This window comes from Cannabis sativa, chromosome X (genome assembly GCF_029168945.1).
Source record: "Cannabis sativa cultivar Pink pepper isolate KNU-18-1 chromosome X, ASM2916894v1, whole genome shotgun sequence".
In the NCBI taxonomy this organism is placed as follows: Eukaryota; Viridiplantae; Streptophyta; class Magnoliopsida; order Rosales; family Cannabaceae; genus Cannabis; species Cannabis sativa.
In genome coordinates this window covers 40,970,307-40,989,593 of record NC_083610.1, presented here as the reverse complement: position 1 = coordinate 40,989,593, position 19,287 = coordinate 40,970,307, and the positions used below count along the sequence as shown (strand labels likewise).

The window sequence follows — 19,287 nt, the reverse complement described above, 5'->3', positions numbered from 1 at the left end:
TAACATGTGGCTTTTATAACAGCTGGCCTGGACATAAAATTGATAAATATATAATTAATAAAAAAAAAAACTACATTTTCATCCTCCAAAAAAAAGCTGAAGAAGAAAAAGAAGAAATTAAAAATATGCAATAATGGTGGGCTGTGCAAATCTTGAGGTTCACGAATGAGATCTTGATATAACATTATAAAATTGAGATTCTATTCAACTTATATAAATATATGAGTTTCTTAATTACATTATTGTATATACGTTTATTTTAGGAAGGATTTTGCATTTTATATAAATTTATATATATATTTATAAGTGCATGATGACAGACTAACAACCAACAAACTGATCATGCTATATATATATGTAACATGTAAACATAAAATGAAGAGGACGCCTTACAGGAATCATGTAGCTCAATCATTATAAGTACCACTTAATAAATAAATAAATACAAATATCTATACAAAATAATACATATATATATATTGTATAATTAAATATATGTAGAGGAGTGTTAAGTTCAGAAACTCACGTCCCTAGCTACGTACTCTTTGCACTCTTCACTCTATTATTATTTTAATTTTTGATAAGAATTTTATTTATAAAGTATTTGAACAATGCCACTTATATATATACTAGATGAAAGTTACGTGGCATGCCACGTAAATATTAGTTTTATTTAAGTTTTAGTAATTTTTTTTTAAGAATTCGGTAATTAATTATAAATTATTTTTTAAACGATTTGTTTTATAAAAGTAAATTTGTCAGGAAAGCCATAATTGTATATATAAATGTACATATTGTTATTAATAATACTAAAAAATTGGTAATATTAGAAATTAAAATAAATAACCTATATAAAATTAAAAAATAGTAAAAAAAAAAGAATGACTAACATGTTAAATTAGAAGAAAAATTATTTTTAAAGAAGAAGAATATAAAATTTGCATAAAATAATAAATAAAAAATTTTTGAAAAAAAAATTTTACAAAAATAATAAATAAATATTGTAGGAATGAAAAGTAAAATTATAAATATATAAAACATGAGAAATAATTAAAATTAAATAATTAATAAATATAAATTAAAATGTTGAATTATAAGAATAAATAATTGACTATTATTAATAATAATAATAATAAATACTTCAAGTTACCAAATTAACAGAGCACCAATTGGTAATTTTTTTTGTCGTACGGCACCCCTACCATCTCCGGCGCGGCGGCGCTCAGACCTCCTTCAATTGGCTTTTGCAGGGAAACCCTAGAGCAGAAATGGCATTTGATGAGACCTTTCTTATTGCAAGCCAAACAAGTCCTAAAACCACATTCTCCAGCGTAACTGTAGGCCTTATGGCAACCATCACATTCATCGATGGCACCGCCATTTGACCCGAGTATCAGGGCATTGTTGGCAATATCCGAGCTTGAACTGGAGTAGTGAGTGGCTCCATGTTTTCTCACAGAAGCAATCCATCATATATAGCGTAGAAGTACCCATCTTCCATGTCAAATTAATAGATGATCTATGTTTTCGAACACTTATTGGATATCCACATCCAAATACATCATCTTCTTTTACTCCTCAAACTATATATATACATATTAGAACATGAAAAAGAAGTAGTAATTAACCATAAGTATATATAGACATGATATATAATATATGTTTATGTTATATACTTACATTCCAAATATGGCAAACTCATGAATCTGATTTTCAGGTGGATAGATGGGTTCAATCTCACGAACTATGCAACCCTAAGACTTCAAAATGTGACTAATTAATCTTTCTCAAAATTTTTGCGAATGAGAAGCTTCTTAATTAATCGTTGGAGTTGACTAATTAAACTCTTATTTTTCACTGGATCCCATGATTTTAGTAAATCGGTTAGGGCTAAAGAAATAGATTTTGTTTTTCTTTTAAGTTAACACTTCCATTAACTTCACGTAATTAACTTTTCAAAATAAAGGAATCGTTACAAATTTATAATTATTGAAATTATGTTTTCTTAATTTTGTTTTTCAAAATTAATGACTATTTTTACATTGTTTAAAATTTTAAGAAACCTAGCAGACTTGATTAGTTTAATTTAAATATTTCCTAGTACAAAGGATTTTTTTTTTACTATGTAATATATATTGAAAAGATATCATTATACACGTATGCTATGTTAGTTTAATTGTAGGATTTGTTGGAGAGATATGTGGGTAAGATATTTTTTTTAATTTAAAAAAAAATTGTTTAATTTTTTGGGTTTAATTATTGGGTTTATTTATTTGTTAACGTTTAACGTTAACAGTCTGTTAAGTTAATCGTTAAGGCTAAATAAAAAAAAAAAATCGTTAAAGCAAGAATCGTTAAAATTTTAAGAAACCTAGCAGACTTGATTAGTTTAATTTAAATATTTCCTAGTACAAAGGATTTTTTTTTTTTTACTATGTAATATATATATATATATTGAAAAGATATCTTTATACACGTATGCTATGTTAGTTTAATTGTAGGATTTGTTGGAGAGATATGTGGGTAAGATATTTTTTTTAATTTAAAAAAAAAATTGTTTAATTTTTTGGGTTTAATTATTGGGTTTATTTATTTGTTAACGTTTAACGTTAACAGTCTGTTAAGTTAATCGTTAAGACTAAATAAAAAAAAATAATCGTTAAACCAAGAATCGTTAAACCAAAAATTGCCGTTAGATAGGCACTTTTAATATATAAAGATATGTAAATATCATAAATAATAATAACTTAAAATTAAAATTAATACCATAAATAATAACTTAAAATTAATAATTAATATATAATATTTAAAGTTACATTATATATAATTGCAATATTTGAATGAGAATATATCAAATATTTGGGAATAAAACATCAATAATTAAGAAGCTCCTAATTTTCAAGCTAATTAAAGACATCATATATACCAAAATGAGTGTAATGAATGAGTCTGTGAGAGAGTAAGCGTACGTCAAGATGTTAATGAAATTAAATGAATTCGATCTTAAGGAAAAAACACAACACATATATCACAATATACATAATATAGCCAAATTCATTAATTGATCATCAAACCTAATGAGGCAGCACATATATACTCTAACATCCTTATTAATTACATGCAGGGTGTGTATCCGTTCATACTCAAAATGCAGTACGTACCAATAGCCAATACATCTTTACAATATACAACTCTACTTACTATATCACTATGTGTCATCAATATTCACCTAAACCGAAATTTATAAAGGGGTCAATGCATGTAAAATTATATAAAATTATTTTTATTTTTTAATTATTTTTTACATACAATTTTAAAAATATTTGGGAGGAGAGGGTATGGCACCCTCCGGCTAGCTCTGTCACTGCGTTCAAATACCTAGCTAGGACATGGTTAAACAACAATACACAAGCTATTGACATATCATAATTTCTCAACAAGCCATAATAACAAGTACTATTCATATAATTCAAACACATTAATGGACAAGGAGTGAGATCAACTATTTTTCTTATTGGCCTTTTGTAGCTCACTCCTTATGTTTTCCATGTGCAAGAAATAATATTTTAAATGTTTAGTGGCGAGTTAGACAACATGAGATATCATGTAATTATGTGTGGTCTTTTGAAATTTATTTTGATTTATTAAACATATGTTGTCTTTGTAGTTTCTTTTGCATTACTTTAAATATAGACGTTTGTTTTAAACTAGGCACACAAACTTTGCAAACTATTTTCTAATAAAAGCAATAACATTTATGGCATTTTTACTTTAATAAATATTACAAATGGTATATCAAAGTTTAAACTTAGCCGGAACTGTGGTCGACGAGGACACTGAACCTTGTAATAAGGAGGTGATTGCGGCAGTCAAAGACCCATGATCCACAAGAAGGAAAACCAGGTAATTAATAAGTTGTGCAATTCTTATGACATCGCTTAGAAAATTAAATGTAATTACACTGTGTAATTACTAAAACTTTTCATTCCAAATATTAACAACTAAAATATGTAATTACTAACTATTATACCAAACATGATATTAATAATTTATATATAATTACAGTACTTCATATTTAAACACACCTTGTATTTTAAAATGTACAGTGTAGTAATCGATTATGTAATTACTACCCTAGTAATTACATGATTACTTACAAACACACCCTAAACAAAATCAATGTCCATTTCAGAAACAAAAAAAAAAATTAATTAATATGAGAATCTTTAACATCTCTTCAAAATGGTGACTGTTTTTTGCTCACCAAAGATAGCTCGATCATAATTAGTTAAGCGACACTTTTGGCTTATGACGAATCTTTTTGGCTCACAATTATATTGTAATTCTATCTCTCAAAATTAATTGACAATGAGATACGTAGATCATACATCTTATATATATATATGATGTTATGTTCTCACATTATCAATACCAAACTATCTAACAATACCCAAATTAGAGAATGAAAATAGAAAATAAAAATAACTACTTGAATTGATTTATGATAGCTCCACAAATGAAGTATAATTATCATCATAAATATAATTTAATAGTTTCACATTTCTCTCCACAAAAACAAGTCCGAATCCTCCTCTCTCAATATATAAAAAAAAGCGCAAGAATTTATATAAGAGCATTATACCCAAATAAATGAAAAAAATGAAACTTGCGATTTGACAAATAATGGCTGCTTTTAATTGTTTATTTAATTATTTATTGTTGATTGAATTTTTAGTTTGACAAATAAGCCAAACCACTAGATTATAAGAGGTTTTAAATTCATTTATATGAACGAATATCAACTATATATTGAGCAAAGAAGTCAACACATCTGGTTTTCCTGAATTTTAATTTCCTTGACATTGAAAAGATAACATAGAATCTTAATAAATTAAAACATTAATTATTATATATATGTCTATTGAGCAGAAAATTTTTATTAAAAAAATGAAAATTGTGTTAGGGAACAACTTTAATTTTAAATTAATAATACATATGCAATGTTTCTTGACATATAAATATATTTATATATATACAAGTGTTTTGGAGTCTCATGATGAAAAGAGAGATGGAAGCTATGATGTCATTGAAGAAAAAATCAGAGATAAGATCAGCCATTGAAGAGCTTTCTATGTCATTAGCTAATCTTAGAACAAGTACTACTACTCATGATGATGATGATCATATTGAAGACAAAATCCCCTTTCACCTTTTTATTTCTCTCTGCAATCTTCTTCTTCTTCTTCTTGGTTAATATTCTCATCTTTAATTTTATATATGTGTATATTTTATATGATGATGATAGTATGAAATTAATAAGCAAATGTATTGTACTGATAAATCAAGCTTATTGTGTAGATAAAATCGGTCCAACAATGGCTGTCTTGAGACAAGATATTCATCAGAATATTCAGGTAAGAATTACATTTATGTATATATATAAATATATATATACTATAAATTTTCCAATTAATCAAATGGGGTTTTGATTTCTTTGCATGTTTTTGTTCTGTCTAATTAATTAATCCAATGATTGCTAAGTATGTTTGTTGGTTATGTTTTGTATATATATGAATAATGTTAAATATATATTTAATTATGATGTTTTTTTTCATTATTTATGTTATATTTTCAATTATATATATGTGTAATTAACATGCATATAATTAATATGGAATATATATGTAGAGACTGGAAATGGTTCATGAGACTGATTCTTCAACATATTCCAATTTGGTTGAGATTTTGAAGAAAGAAGTTGCTCAAGGAAATGCAAAGAAACCTAACAGCTGTACTAGAGCATTGCTCTGGCTTACTAGGTAGCATTATATTGTAATTAAACATTTATATATATTTCTATATTGCAGTTTACACATGCATATTTATGAGTAGGGTAATGCTAAATGTATATATAATGTGATGTCACTTATCACTCTTATAAGGAGTCACTAATCTTACTTAATTTTAGTTACAATAAAACTTGTGACCAAAACTAAAAAAATTGTAACTAATTATAAATTATCATTTTTATGTTATAACTAAAAAGTCTGCGGCTAAAAGTATTAGTCACAAAAATTACAATTTATTATGAATAAATGTATTTTTAGTCACAATAAGTATTGTGACTAAAACTAAATTAGTGACAACTTGTAACTATTTTAGTCACAAGCAACATTTTGTTGTGACTAAAAATTATATTTAGTCACAAAAAATTATATTGTGACTAATTAAAAAATTGTTACTAAAAGTAGCAGTTTTTTGTAGTGAGTTTGGAATTTCCAATCTAAATAAAGAATGATCGGCAACGGAATTATTTATTGTTCCCAAATATTAAATGAGACTCCCACAGAAATGGAATATAACACTCTTCATCTTGACGGGGACTTATTTAATATTTTTTCTTGTATTTATATATAATAATTATATATGTATGTAATTACATCATTTGCATAATGCATTTGGTTATTAATCAATGTTTATTTAATTAAGAAACTAATAAGAATTAAAATGATTTTCCTGTTATATATATATATATATATATATATAATGTCAGATCGTTGGATTTTAGTGTGGAATTATTACAAAAGTACTCAACATTTTGTGATGAGAATATGAATCAAATAGTGGAGGATGCTTACAACATTACCTTGAAGCCATGGCATGGTTGGATTTCCTCAACAGCCGTTAAAGTAAATATTACACTATTAATTATATTCACAAAATAATTATATATATATGATTAGTTTTGCATATTAAGATTAATTAAATAATATATACAATTTATTGCAGGTAGCGTTAAAATTAGTGCCTGGTCACAAAACTTTCTTAAAGGCAGTAATGGAAATTAATGATGAAAACCCAGAAGACTCCCTTAGAGTCACACAGGAATTGGACACTTTCGTTTCTCTACTTAAGCCGCTTTTACAACACATTCATTCTACCTTGGTACGTAATAAATATATACTAGTCCAATTAATATATATAAATGAAAATAAAATAATTTACGCTATAAATATTTAATTTTAACTCCAATTATAAATAAATATTTAAATTTATTAGTTTAAAAAAATATTAAATAAAAAAATTAGTTTAAGTATATTAATAAAAAAAATGACACGTCAATAATGACTTAACATTTAACGGTTATGTATCTACAGAGTTTCAAAATATAACTTATTACCGTTAAAAATTAAACTTAGATACAATTGAGAGTAAAATATTTATACAATAAATTACTCCTATATATATGTTTTAAATAATAATAAATTTACAGTTCTTTTCGATATTATTTCGTTTTTACAATATTATTACTTATTTTTTCAGAGAGCGCATGGAGTGGATCGACTCAAGTCTACCTAGCTAATTAATGTATAGCACAAAGAAAAAAAAAACAAAAGTTTTTTGTTATATATATTTATATATAAAGCATATATACATGCACCATGAAAATTCAATTGAAAAGAAGAGAGAATATTATTGTACTCTTTTCTCTACTGATCGAATAACCAAAAATTACATGTTATCCGTTTATTTATTTTGGAAGACTACAATGTAAAATTTTGATCAATAATAAATTTCCTTCATTTCATGATATCTAAAGTTAAAAATAACATATTTTTTCTCGTTAACTATGTAATTAAATAATTATAATTTGATATTTTTAAAAAGACCTAAAATGTCTAATCCCATGTTAGGGCTAGAGGAATGGGTTGAAGTAAGAGGAGGGTCATGGAGAGCAATGAGAGCAGCAACCAAGCCAGCATTGCTTGAAATAGTGGGTTGGGTGAACCATGGCTTGTCCCTTTGGTCTAAGAACTCGTCGGTTTGGTCTGGTCCGGCCACCATTGCCCCGACCAAAATATTAGGGTTCGGGTCCTTAGAGTTTAGCCATTTGTACCCATCCTCACATGTGTAACGGTGCCCGTCCCATGGAATGGAGGCACTCCTATGGTGAACTTGTGTTGGATACTTCCCACCAAATCCTACCATGTAACTCATCTTCATTGGGTTATCTCCCAGTATGTAATTCACCTAATATTAATTTCAATGAAAAAACAAAATTTCCCGTTAAAATATATAACATATAAGGTTAATAAATTTATCAATTTTTAACCTTTTGTAAATTATAAGTCTATCCTATACTAGTGTGGACAACCAACTTTGCTATAATAATATCTTTTTATGTACATATTTAACTTTTATAATTTAAGGGACCAACACAAATTTTTAAGAAATTTCATAAATAACTTAACATGCCGAAATCATACTAAAAGAATTGTGGTTTTAGTGATAACTTTTTAGTGAAAATATATATTTTTTTTTGTAATTTTTAGTCACAACAAAAAGTTACTTATAACTAAAACATAATATTTAACTGTAAAATGTCATTGACAAATCGTAATTTTTGTGACTAATACTTTTAGCTACAAATTTTTTAATCATAACACAATAATGATAATTTATAAATAACTATAACTTTTATATCTTTAGTCACAAATTTTGTTATAACTAAAAGTAAAAAATTTTTATAATGTTGGATTCAATTATAATTTGCACGTTTTTATAAATATCAAAATAAGCATAATTATTATAAAAAGCTATTAATTTATATCTTGATTTTAATATTCTAAATTATTAAAATTTTCTAAAAATGTATAAGGGTCTCCTTTGTAATAATAATACAAATTTCTAAAAATGAATGATTAAAAACACCTAGTAATATGCATATAATTGGAAGTTAAACCTGAGATTTGGAGAAATTGGTAAGCATTTGAGTGGAGAAGCTTTGATGATGAGTAGTAGTAGTACTACTACTACACTTTCCACCAGACCTTCTTATAGCCTGGAGATAGTCACTGTACAACTTGCTCAGGAAAGAGGCTGTTGCAGCCAATTCCAGTAGTGATGCCCCATCTTCTACTCTTTGCACCAATAATCCACCTATATATATATAATAACTCTTAATAAAGCACTGATGATTATGATGACTAATAAATTAAAACGCTCATGATATGTGTTGTGTACATATATATATAAATACCTGGGGTAAAAGTGGTGTTGAAGTTTGGAGCCAAAACATAAGAGCACATTAGGGAGTTTATCATAGTTGTTGACTCACTCATTGCATCTTCGTATGGAAAGCCAAGATCATTAAACATTTGGAGACGACTTAGCAAAACCTAACAATATATTATTATTTTCAATATATAAATTATCTATATGTACAAGTCATGATGTTAACGATATAATTAAGAAATAATGTGCATTGCTATTTGGTACTTAAATGTCGAATATCATACCAATTTAGTATTTTTTATAATTGGTAATAATTTTTCATATTATTTATTAAATCATAATATGTGAAAACTAATATTAAAATTAGGGATGTTTATTGTACTACATCCAATATTTTTAAACATATTTAGATCCAATCCAATTATATATTGGATGTTAAATTTTATCATTCAATCTCATCCGATCAATTCAATCATACGATCGATCAATTTGATCGGTTTTATGCATTGGATGTATTTCATATATATATTTATTGGATTTTCCTTGATTTATCCAATATTTTAGACCTAGTATTTTTTTTTACCGGATCAAATCCAAAAAAAAAATATTATAAATCCAAGGATTGGACTAAATTCATCCAATCAAAAAAAATGTAAAATTTTAATTTTAATTTTTATATACATATATATTTTTACTAAAATTTAATTATCTAAACTAAATGTAATGTCCCCATTTCAAGTCTTCATTGGGTCCTTACATCCACGGAATGAATGACTCTTATAAACAAGATGCACCAAGTCAAGCACGCTTAACTGTGGAGTTTTTTCGTGGTGGGCTACCCAAAAACAAGATGCACCTTGTTGATATAGGTACCAATCAATTCATTTAAGCTCTCTTCAACTGTGTAATCTCATACCTACACAGTCTCAGAATCATCCCACTTGACTTTCACCAGGCGATGTGGGATTGCACAGCTTACCCGGTATTTCCCCTTACGGATCACGGAACTACTGACTGTCACACTAAATAAAAATATTAATTATTTTTATTGAATATTAAACACAATATTCAACATTCAATCCAATCGAATTGGATATTTAAAAATAATATTCAATCTGATCCGATCACAATTGAATATTCAATGTTTTGCAATCGATTAGATTGATCGGTTGGGTTAGATGGATTTACACCCCTAATTAGAATGTACCAATATTGGAATAATCATCATCATCATCATAACAGTACAGAAAAAGCCTTGGTAAGAAGAGAGAGAGAGAAGTACGTACTGCAGAAGCAATAAGCTTGTTGTTCCAATAGAAGAAGCCTTGGTCAGAAGTGGTGTGATCATCATCATTATTATTACTTGTTACAGAAGTAAACATTTGTGTGGCATATTGAAGATGAGAAGTGTTGCCAGTAGCAAAGAACAGCCAAGTGGAAGCCCATACAAGCTCATCTAAATATCCAGATGAGTTATAGAATTTCCTTGCCTCTATTCCACTACAATATTCATCGTCCTTTTTAGTGGTACTCTCCAATATTAATTCAAACAACTTCTCAGCTGTTTGGACCAATTTTTCTGAGTAGACCACCTCCTCTTGTTTGAACACTAATGATGCTGCTGATAGGGCCGCCACCATTTCTCCAGCTAGATCTGATGCCTTTGAAATATCGCAATAAGAAACCGGTCTCTTGTAATCCATGTCTTCTGGTCTTTCCCAGCAGTTCATGTCGTTTGGTGTTTTCGTGTCGTTTCCTGCTGTCCCAACCTGAATTTCATTATATTAAAGGCTAAGTCTACGGACAAGTGTGTGTAGTTACTATACGGTGTAGTGAAGAGGTTTAAATTAATAAAAATTAAAAATTTTATCACATATATGTACAATGATATTCCAGTTATATTATTCCAATACCAAACTAAACTACTATAACATTTAATGAGAAAATTACATCCATTTCAAAAAAAAAAAAAATTACACTATATATCTCTTTTAAAGTAATGTATTTAATTTTTAACTACTATACAAAATTTTCAATTGTGTGGACTGAAAATAGGAGAATTTTTAAAAATATCATTTTCTTATGTTTTATTTGTAATTTTACAGCTTAAAGTTTTATTTTCAAAAATACACTTATAGATTTTTAAAATTACAAAAATATACTATACTCAGCAAAAATTAAGAAAATAACTAAAAAAACAACAAAAAAATCAACCTCGCGATACTTATAAATCAATTACAATTACTATAAAACAACTAAAAAAATAATTTATTATTTTTATTGAAGATGTAATTTTGTAAATAAAAAAGTTTAAAATGTAAAAAAAAAAAAAAAATTGGTGTTGATGTATTTTTATAATGTTTTTAAAATTTTTAATCTATTTTGTAATTTTTTTTTCCAAATATATTTAGTGAAAAACAATACCGTGAGAGAAAAAAAAAAGTGACTAATATTTATTTTCTTAGACACAAAATGTTATCAATTGTAACTCTAAGTACTAAATCTTAAATTTAGTGTACGTACGTTTTTGAATAAACTAGCTAAATCAATTTTTTATGGTGATTTCTTATTAAAAAAAATGAAAAAGCAAACTAGTTACTAATATTGATGTATACTTAAATTGAGCATACACCAATATCATAAAATAGATAAGAGATTAGATTGTTGCAATGATATGCCACCAGCTGGACATATCACTGGTATTTTTTAATAAGGTTAATTAGGATTTTTGTCCCTAAATTTTGACATGTACTAAATTATGCCCCAGAACTTTTAAGGTCGTTAAAAATGTTCCATGAACTATTGAGATTGTTAGATTTAAGGATTTTTGTCTAATTGTATTCAATTTTATATACTATTTCAGTGATTGTTTATATACTAAATCATGCTTCCCAGACTTTGATATCTACTATAAATCTATATATGTCCCTCGAACTTTGACAAGTACTAAATTATGCTCCCTAAACTTTCATCCATGTTAGACTTTTTTACTAAAATTAGAAAAAAGTCATTAAATACAACAATCTCAATAATTCAGGGGTATTTTTAGCGACCTTAAAAGTTTAAGAGGCATAATTTGGTACTTGTCAAAGTTTATAGGGCAAAAATCCTAATTAGCCTTTTAGTAATTCTTAGTTAAATTTAATTTGAAATCTAAAATCTAAACACACAAAACAATTATGATTGAAAAAACTAAAAAGATGAGAGAATTCAATCTTAATTAGGCTTGCCTGGGTATACAATCTGGCATCTGAAGTTGAATCATTGGAAGGAGAAACGAAAAGCTTGAGCAAATAATGAGTACCCCATTTGATGATGTCCTTAACATGATCAACCTCACCTATCTCACTATATTTTTGGTGATATTCAATCACACTCCAACTCAACAATGTTATAGTATAAGCTGTAGGAAAACTAAACTTTATGTTGTTCCCTGAATCATAAAATCCACCCACAACATCCTCATCACTTTCTCTCCCACCAAATTTCCCATCTTCCAACCCCGAATCTCCTCGAAATTTCACCTGATTGTTCTTCGGGTACAGCCCAGCTGTCAATAATAAAAATAAGAAAAATTATCTCATATATTATTTTTTAAAAAATTATTCATCACCAAAAATTTTCTTAAAAAAAGAGAGAAAAGAAAAGAAATTACACTTTTGAGCATCGAAAAAAGTGAGAGCTTGGTTGAGTGCGAGTGTGAGATTCTTATTCGAAGGCCGATGGTGACGGTTTTTTAGGGGAAGAAAGTGTGTGAGCAAGATAAGGGAAATGATGAGAAAAATAAGTAATGTGGATATGTAAAGAAAATGTTTGAATAATTTTTTGTCAGCGATAAAAAGATTAAATCGAATTGATTTAGAGAATCTTGAGGGAAGTGAATTGTATGTGGAAAGAGATGGTGGAAAAAAGGTGAAATAATCGAGCTCTATCGAGTTCCATCGATTAGAAGAGGGGAGTAGAGTACTACCGGCTTCGGATGTAGAGTGAATGAACTCAACAGGGTGTCTTTCTGTGTTAACTGATCCAGACGACATTTATTTGTTGTTGTAAATAAGTGTTATGGCTAACGTAAATGTAGTATATAGTACTTCATTATCCATATGAAGAAATAATAAGAACAAAAGTTTTGATTATATCAAAGGAGGTATATAATATAAAAATATATTTTATATATAGGGTAATGGTCAAAGAAAATAATTGAATTCACATATAATTGTATAGAAGCCGTCCCTTTTAACTGTGATCCCAATGCTATGTTGTTTGTCGCTTATTATGCTCTAACTTCTTATTATTATTTAAAGAGATAGAGAGACCAAAAACAAATATAAATTGTCTTAGTTCAAAGTACTGCCAAAATATATATATATTTTTTTAAATAAAAAAGTACTGCCAAAACTTTACATGTATACCGCGCTATCATACCAATAAATATATGGACAGATTAGTACGGGAGGGTGTCTTTCACAATACAAACCATACTTCTAGGAAGTTGGCAAACGGAGTATGTTTCTCTGCTCCACCGAGAAAGACAGAATGTGATTTGCTATATTCTTCATTTGTAAGGTGGGCATAGAGCATTTGAAGAACGAGACTCGTCGGAACTCGTAGTGTCCAATCCTCCGAACGCCATAAGCAATAAAGTACTTCTTGGCGTACCCACCAACTTTTAACATGACTGCACTATTAGTATCACCCAACCATTGGTGACTGATCTGACTGAAGTAGAAGTACCCAATTCTATTCTGTTTCGGAGCAGACTTCAAATAAAAAAATATCCGATCTCATAGGGAGTAGGTTGAGGCCAACCTAGCTCCCATATAAGACAAACTTGATGCTTTTCGGGGTGATTTATGTCGGACACATCTCAGAGTTGCAACAATATCTCGGAAGTATGGATGAAGTGGCAATACCGCCCCATGCTCAATATGACACTCTGACAAGGCCAACCAACCTAGGGGAAGCCGGTGTGCCCGGTAATCTCTACAGGGTATCTCACAACGGACACTCCTCACTAATCCACTAGCAAGTATCTTGCTAAAAGCCTCGTCAAAAAGGGTAAAAGCAGGAGAGACCCAACTGTCTCCCTATGATCTCGCTTCCAGTATCTTAGGCTCAAAAGACTACTCCAAGACATGATCTAGGCCTCACATTGAAGGTTCACCAAGCCTGTTCAACGAATCGCCATTGGCATCGTAACGACCCAAGGGACAGTCGGAGAGGACAGTACAAGTCATGTACCTCCTCTTCCCTAACATGTGCAGCCTCCTCAAGATCAGACTCAGCATCAGGACTTTCAGCCCCCTGGTCAATCTCTGGATCAACATCAACATGGGACTGAGAAGCCTCCTCCACGATCCTGACTCTACCCTTTGTAGCCACCCTGGCGGGTCATATGGAGGCGCTCTACGACAAGTCTACTTTGTTCTGGCCATAATTACAAAACAAATAAGGGATCTACGCGCAGCTGTCACCTCCCCTATCCAACACCCAATGCCACCTGCATAGAAGAGATAAGGGGAGGTGAGCAACCTGAAAAAGCTACAAACATATTCTAGTCAACAGTACCTAAGGGTACCTTCTAGGTAAATCATAATGTACAAGGTCAATTACCGACCAAGTACAGTTTAAGTACACTTACTAAGACACATAGTAAGTCCTAAGTTATACAATTGACTATAATGGACTCATTATCAAGCCTTATACAGAGTTCCCAAAAGGAACCACACATAAGACTACAGCTGTATATGCCTCTAAGGCCGTCACGAGACCCTAGTCGAGGTCAATAGAGGGAAAGAAACTGGCTACCCCCTTGGAGCCTTAGCTTTGGCTGGCCAGGGTTCCAAGCCTTAGTGGCCAGCCAGACCCCATGACCTAGTCTAGAGGCCGCCTAAGAACCCATGTTTCAGGCATAGGCTGCCCAGCCTTTGGAGTACATCCCCTTGGTCGTCCAGACCCTTTGACAACCATCCTTGGCCGGCCAGGTCTTAAACAAGACCTCATTGGTCGCCCAAGACTTGTACGACCCAAACATGTGTTTTTGCAAGAACTCAAACATGTTCTTTGTGTTTTTCGCAACTCAAAGAGCCAAGAATCACAATGAAGGTCAGATTCAGATCTTTTTCGTCTAGAAATTACATATTACATATCCTAAGGCTATCATGCAGATCAAAATACTAAAAGGATAATAATCTAATGTAAGAATCAAAGGATGTTTAATGCTCATGTATTCATAAATCAACTAAATCAAGTGAAATAGCAGGAATCAAAAGCTTACCCACTACAAGAAACCATTGAGGAAGAATGTGGGAAGCTTGGATCGTCAAAATAATGCAAAAATCTCAGGAGAATGGTGCTTGATAAGTTCGACCCTCTAGAGAGAAGGAAGAGCTTCTTCAAATAACAAATTCTAATGAGAGAAGTGAAATGTAAAAAGTGAAAAGGGTTTTCCTCCCAAAAGCACTTATATAGTACATGTGAGACCCTTTCTTCACTTACTCCACCTACTAGGACTGAACATTTTGATCGGGTTTGACCCAGAACCAGCCAACCCGCCTGGACCCGACCCGCTCAACCCAAAAATTTTACAAAACCTATTCTGTTTGCGGGTTGGTTTTTTATAGTCACCAGGTTTCGAGTTGAACCCGAACCCGCCCGCCAACCCAGTCACTTTTTATTTTATTTTTATTACATATATAATATATGAAACATAAAAAAAATCCGTAAAATCTAATCATTTTATTTTATTTATTACATAGATAACATATTAAAAATACAATATATAATATATTATATATAGTTTGGAACTTGACTTTTGTATTTTAGATTTGAAATTAATGCATTTTTTATTTCATTTTAACCTAATGAATATTGATTATAGCATTATAAATTTATAACTTATATGCTTAATTAATATATAGAAAAAACTACATAAAATTTGATTTCTTTTAAAAAAAAATAATAAATTAACAAGTTGACCGGGTCAACCCGTTGACCTAGCCAACCCGAACCCGTTGACCCGGCCAACCCGAACCCGTAGACCTGCAAACCTGCGAGCCCGAAACTTGCAAACCCGAACCATTTCACGGGTCAGGTCCGGGTACAATTTTTTGAACCCGAAACCCGTAAACCCGAAACGCGGTCAACCCGCCCGATGTTCACCCCTACCACCTACACAATAGAGAGGCAATTAAAGCAGCTATTTTTCTACAGTAAATAAGATCAGACAGTCAAGGTAAGGTATTTCAAAAGGCTAAAAACGCAGTAACTTCTAGTTAGCAAAGGCTACAACAGTCCCGACCACACCAATATAGTTAGTAAGTCCCTATCCGTATAGACATCCTCACAAGGACTTGGGAGCAAATGTTATCCCAATTTTGTCTACCTGACATGGCAGTGCTTACGTGGACAAAATCAGTACCACGTGGCAGTACAACTCACTAACAAGAAGGCCAAGTCAGTACCTAAGCAAACGGGGACCCCAACACTCAAACAGGTCCAGCTTCCTCACAAAAGCTAGTCGCCACCCCTGGTCGGATCTATGGTCGGCCAGCCTCTAGACAGCACCATGCCCAGCCAACATACTCCCTGTAGGTGTCTGGCCGGCCAGGAGAAGGCCTGCAGGATTTCCTGTGTAATTCTACACGTGGACAACATGATTGGGCTGCGGGCCCTAAAAGCCTAATAGAATAGTTGAATAATATATATGTTCATAGGTATTTTGGTCTTTTGTAATTAACTAATTAAATATACAAATATCTAGGGTTTCAAGTTGTAAATTAGAGTTTAGGCTTCCTATATAAATGCCTTAACTCTAACATAGAAAACCCAAGTCCAGTTCACGTCTGAAAGTCACTAAAGTCTAATACTAGCCTCCAAGCTCTAAGCCTAAGTCTGATAACTCTCTTCACTCTCTCTCACACGCCCATACAAACTATCTCTACACTTGAGATTTGTCAATCTCAATTCCTACTTTGTATCCTTTAAGGGTGTTATATCAGATTTCACACATAGTGATCTGAATAGTATTAACCATCGCTATTAATACAACTAAAATGGGAGTAGGTCATTACCGACTATCAAAAAGGGACGAACCTCTTATAATAATTTTGTGTGTTCTTTAATTTCTTATTCTAATTATGTAACACGTGGCAAGCGTTAGATCCATACGACCCTGCTGTAGGTTGATCACTTTTCGAGGTCAACAAAAACCATATACCATACAACAAAACATGTATACCTACAATAAAAAATAAAATAAAATAATATAATATTATTAAAAAAAATTGTATATACCTTATTAACAAAATTATATACAACCATAAAATAATTATACCATACTTACAAAATTATATATCACCTTTATATATAATAAAATAAAAATTAAACATTTTCTCAAAAAAAATAAAAAATAAACATACATGATCTAAAATAAAATGATATACTATACAATAAAACTTATATACTGTTATATTATTTATTATATAATATAATGTTTAAGATTAAAATTGTGATATGTTATATATATTATTACATATAATATAATTGGGAATTATATGCATGTAATAATCACAATATTATGTGATTGGGAGTTACATATAGTTGTAACATATAAGAGGTGGAGTTAATATTTTGTAACTTCCACATGATCACTAATTAAGTGGGTAAAGAGTGGTTACACAACTTAATTTTTGAAATTCAAAAACTATAATTCAAATATAGTTGTTGGGGATTGAATTTTATCATTTATATTGTGTATAAGTGATATAAAATAAAGTGGGAATGGTTTGGAATATGTTGGAGTGTTATTTGCAAAAGCTGAAAAATTTAGTATCTAGTAACTAGTTACTATTTTTTTCAGCATTAATAGTAAAATGTTTTTTGCTATTGGGATGACTTTGAACAACTCTCATAACCTCCAAATCACCCATTTAATCCCATTTACACCCCATTAAGAAATGGTAACAGCCATTGGGTGTGTGATGTTTGAATTTCAAAGTTTGTAATCCTAAACACTATAAATAGTGGTCTTGGTTCACCATTTGAGACATACTCTTCTCTTCTATTTTTCAAACACAAAGCTAGAGAGTTCTAAGGCTTGATAATTCCTAGAAGTATTTCCACAAAGCCCTAAGTGTTTCATAGAGGGGGAAATAATCTTCTTGGACAAAGGTGTAGAAACTTTGTTCAAGCTTTTGGTGATCCCCATCTCTACTTTGGGTGTTTGTTCTTCTTTCTTATTTTGTTCTATTCTCAAGTTTTATATTGTTTTCTTGTTCTCCTCTAAATACTCCTATATATATACTATCATATATTTATATATTAGCTATATAGTACTATATATATATTATATATACATACTATATATACACTCTTTATTTCTCTACTATATATCATCTATTATATATATATTCTATATCATATATATATACTCTATTATATATATTTTATATCATATATATGTACTCTATTATATATATACTTTTATATAGTTTACATTTAATTGTATCTTTGAGTTTTGAGTTGTAATTCTTTTCCTTTATTTGTATTTTGTGCTTTGGGATTGTAACTCTTTATTTAATATATTGTCCTTGTAATATTTTGTTTAGAGCTGTAATTGTCTTAGTCTTTTATTCATCTTATTTTATTCTTCCATTGTAATCTCTCTATTATTTCTAACAATCAAGAAGATTATTTTTTGTTTTCAATGAAAGGAGAAACTATCAAGATGATGAACCAAGACTTGGTGAGATTGGACCGCTTTGTTGGCACCAATTTCACTAGGTGGCAAGACAAGGTGAGGTTCCTCCTAACCACACTCAAGATTGCCTATATTCTTGAGTCCACCTTGGAGCCCTTACTCGCACCTACCGACAAGGATACCGATGAGGTCAAGGCACAAAGGAAGAAGAGAGAAGATGACAATCTTCTATGTAGAGGACACATCCTCAACTCACTCTCGGATAGGCTTTATGACCTATACACCGACACTAAGAATGCCAAAGAAATTTGGGATCACCTTGAAAAGAAATTCAAGGCCGAGGAGGAAGGTGCCAAGAAATTTTTAATTTCTCAATATTTTGATTTAAAATTTCTTGATGGTAAACCTCTTTTACCTCAAATTCATGAGTTGCAAGTTATTGTTAATAAATTAAAAATGCTCAAAATTGAACTTCCCGAGGCATTCCAAGTTGGTGCAATAGTGGCAAAATTGCCACCATCTTGGAAGAATTATAGGAAGAGAATCCTTCATAAAAATGAGGATTACTCTTT

General features: G+C 30.2%; 2 protein-coding genes and 1 long non-coding RNA gene across 3 annotated transcripts; 1 reads left to right on the top strand and 2 right to left on the bottom strand.

Annotated features, from left to right (window-relative positions):
- Positions 1–1,047: 1,047 nt before the first annotated feature.
- LOC133031764 (uncharacterized) lies at positions 1,048–2,121 on the bottom strand. The gene is made up of 2 exons (XR_009684841.1): positions 1,681–2,121; positions 1,048–1,583 (listed from the first exon to the last, which is right to left on the bottom strand). It is a non-coding gene; the product is annotated as an uncharacterized LOC133031764 (long non-coding RNA).
- A 2,847-nt stretch (positions 2,122–4,968) lies between these two features.
- LOC115723052 (glycolipid transfer protein 3-like) lies at positions 4,969–7,591 on the top strand. Its single transcript, XM_061106511.1, has 6 exons — positions 4,969–5,249; positions 5,359–5,414; positions 5,689–5,819; positions 6,554–6,689; positions 6,790–6,945; positions 7,324–7,591. Exons 1-6 carry the CDS (start codon positions 5,054–5,056, stop codon positions 7,357–7,359), a joined length of 711 nt encoding a protein of 236 aa, XP_060962494.1. The 5' UTR covers positions 4,969–5,053; the 3' UTR covers positions 7,360–7,591.
- Positions 7,567–13,364, bottom strand: LOC115723042 (endoglucanase 25-like). The gene is made up of 6 exons (XM_030652447.2): positions 12,671–13,364; positions 12,246–12,565; positions 10,302–10,784; positions 9,041–9,179; positions 8,744–8,940; positions 7,567–8,031 (listed from the first exon to the last, which is right to left on the bottom strand). The coding sequence occupies exons 1-6, from the start codon at positions 13,050–13,052 to the stop codon at positions 7,645–7,647; spliced, it is 1,908 nt and encodes a 635-aa protein (XP_030508307.2). The 5' UTR covers positions 13,053–13,364; the 3' UTR covers positions 7,567–7,644.
- Positions 13,365–19,287: the final 5,923 nt, after the last annotated feature.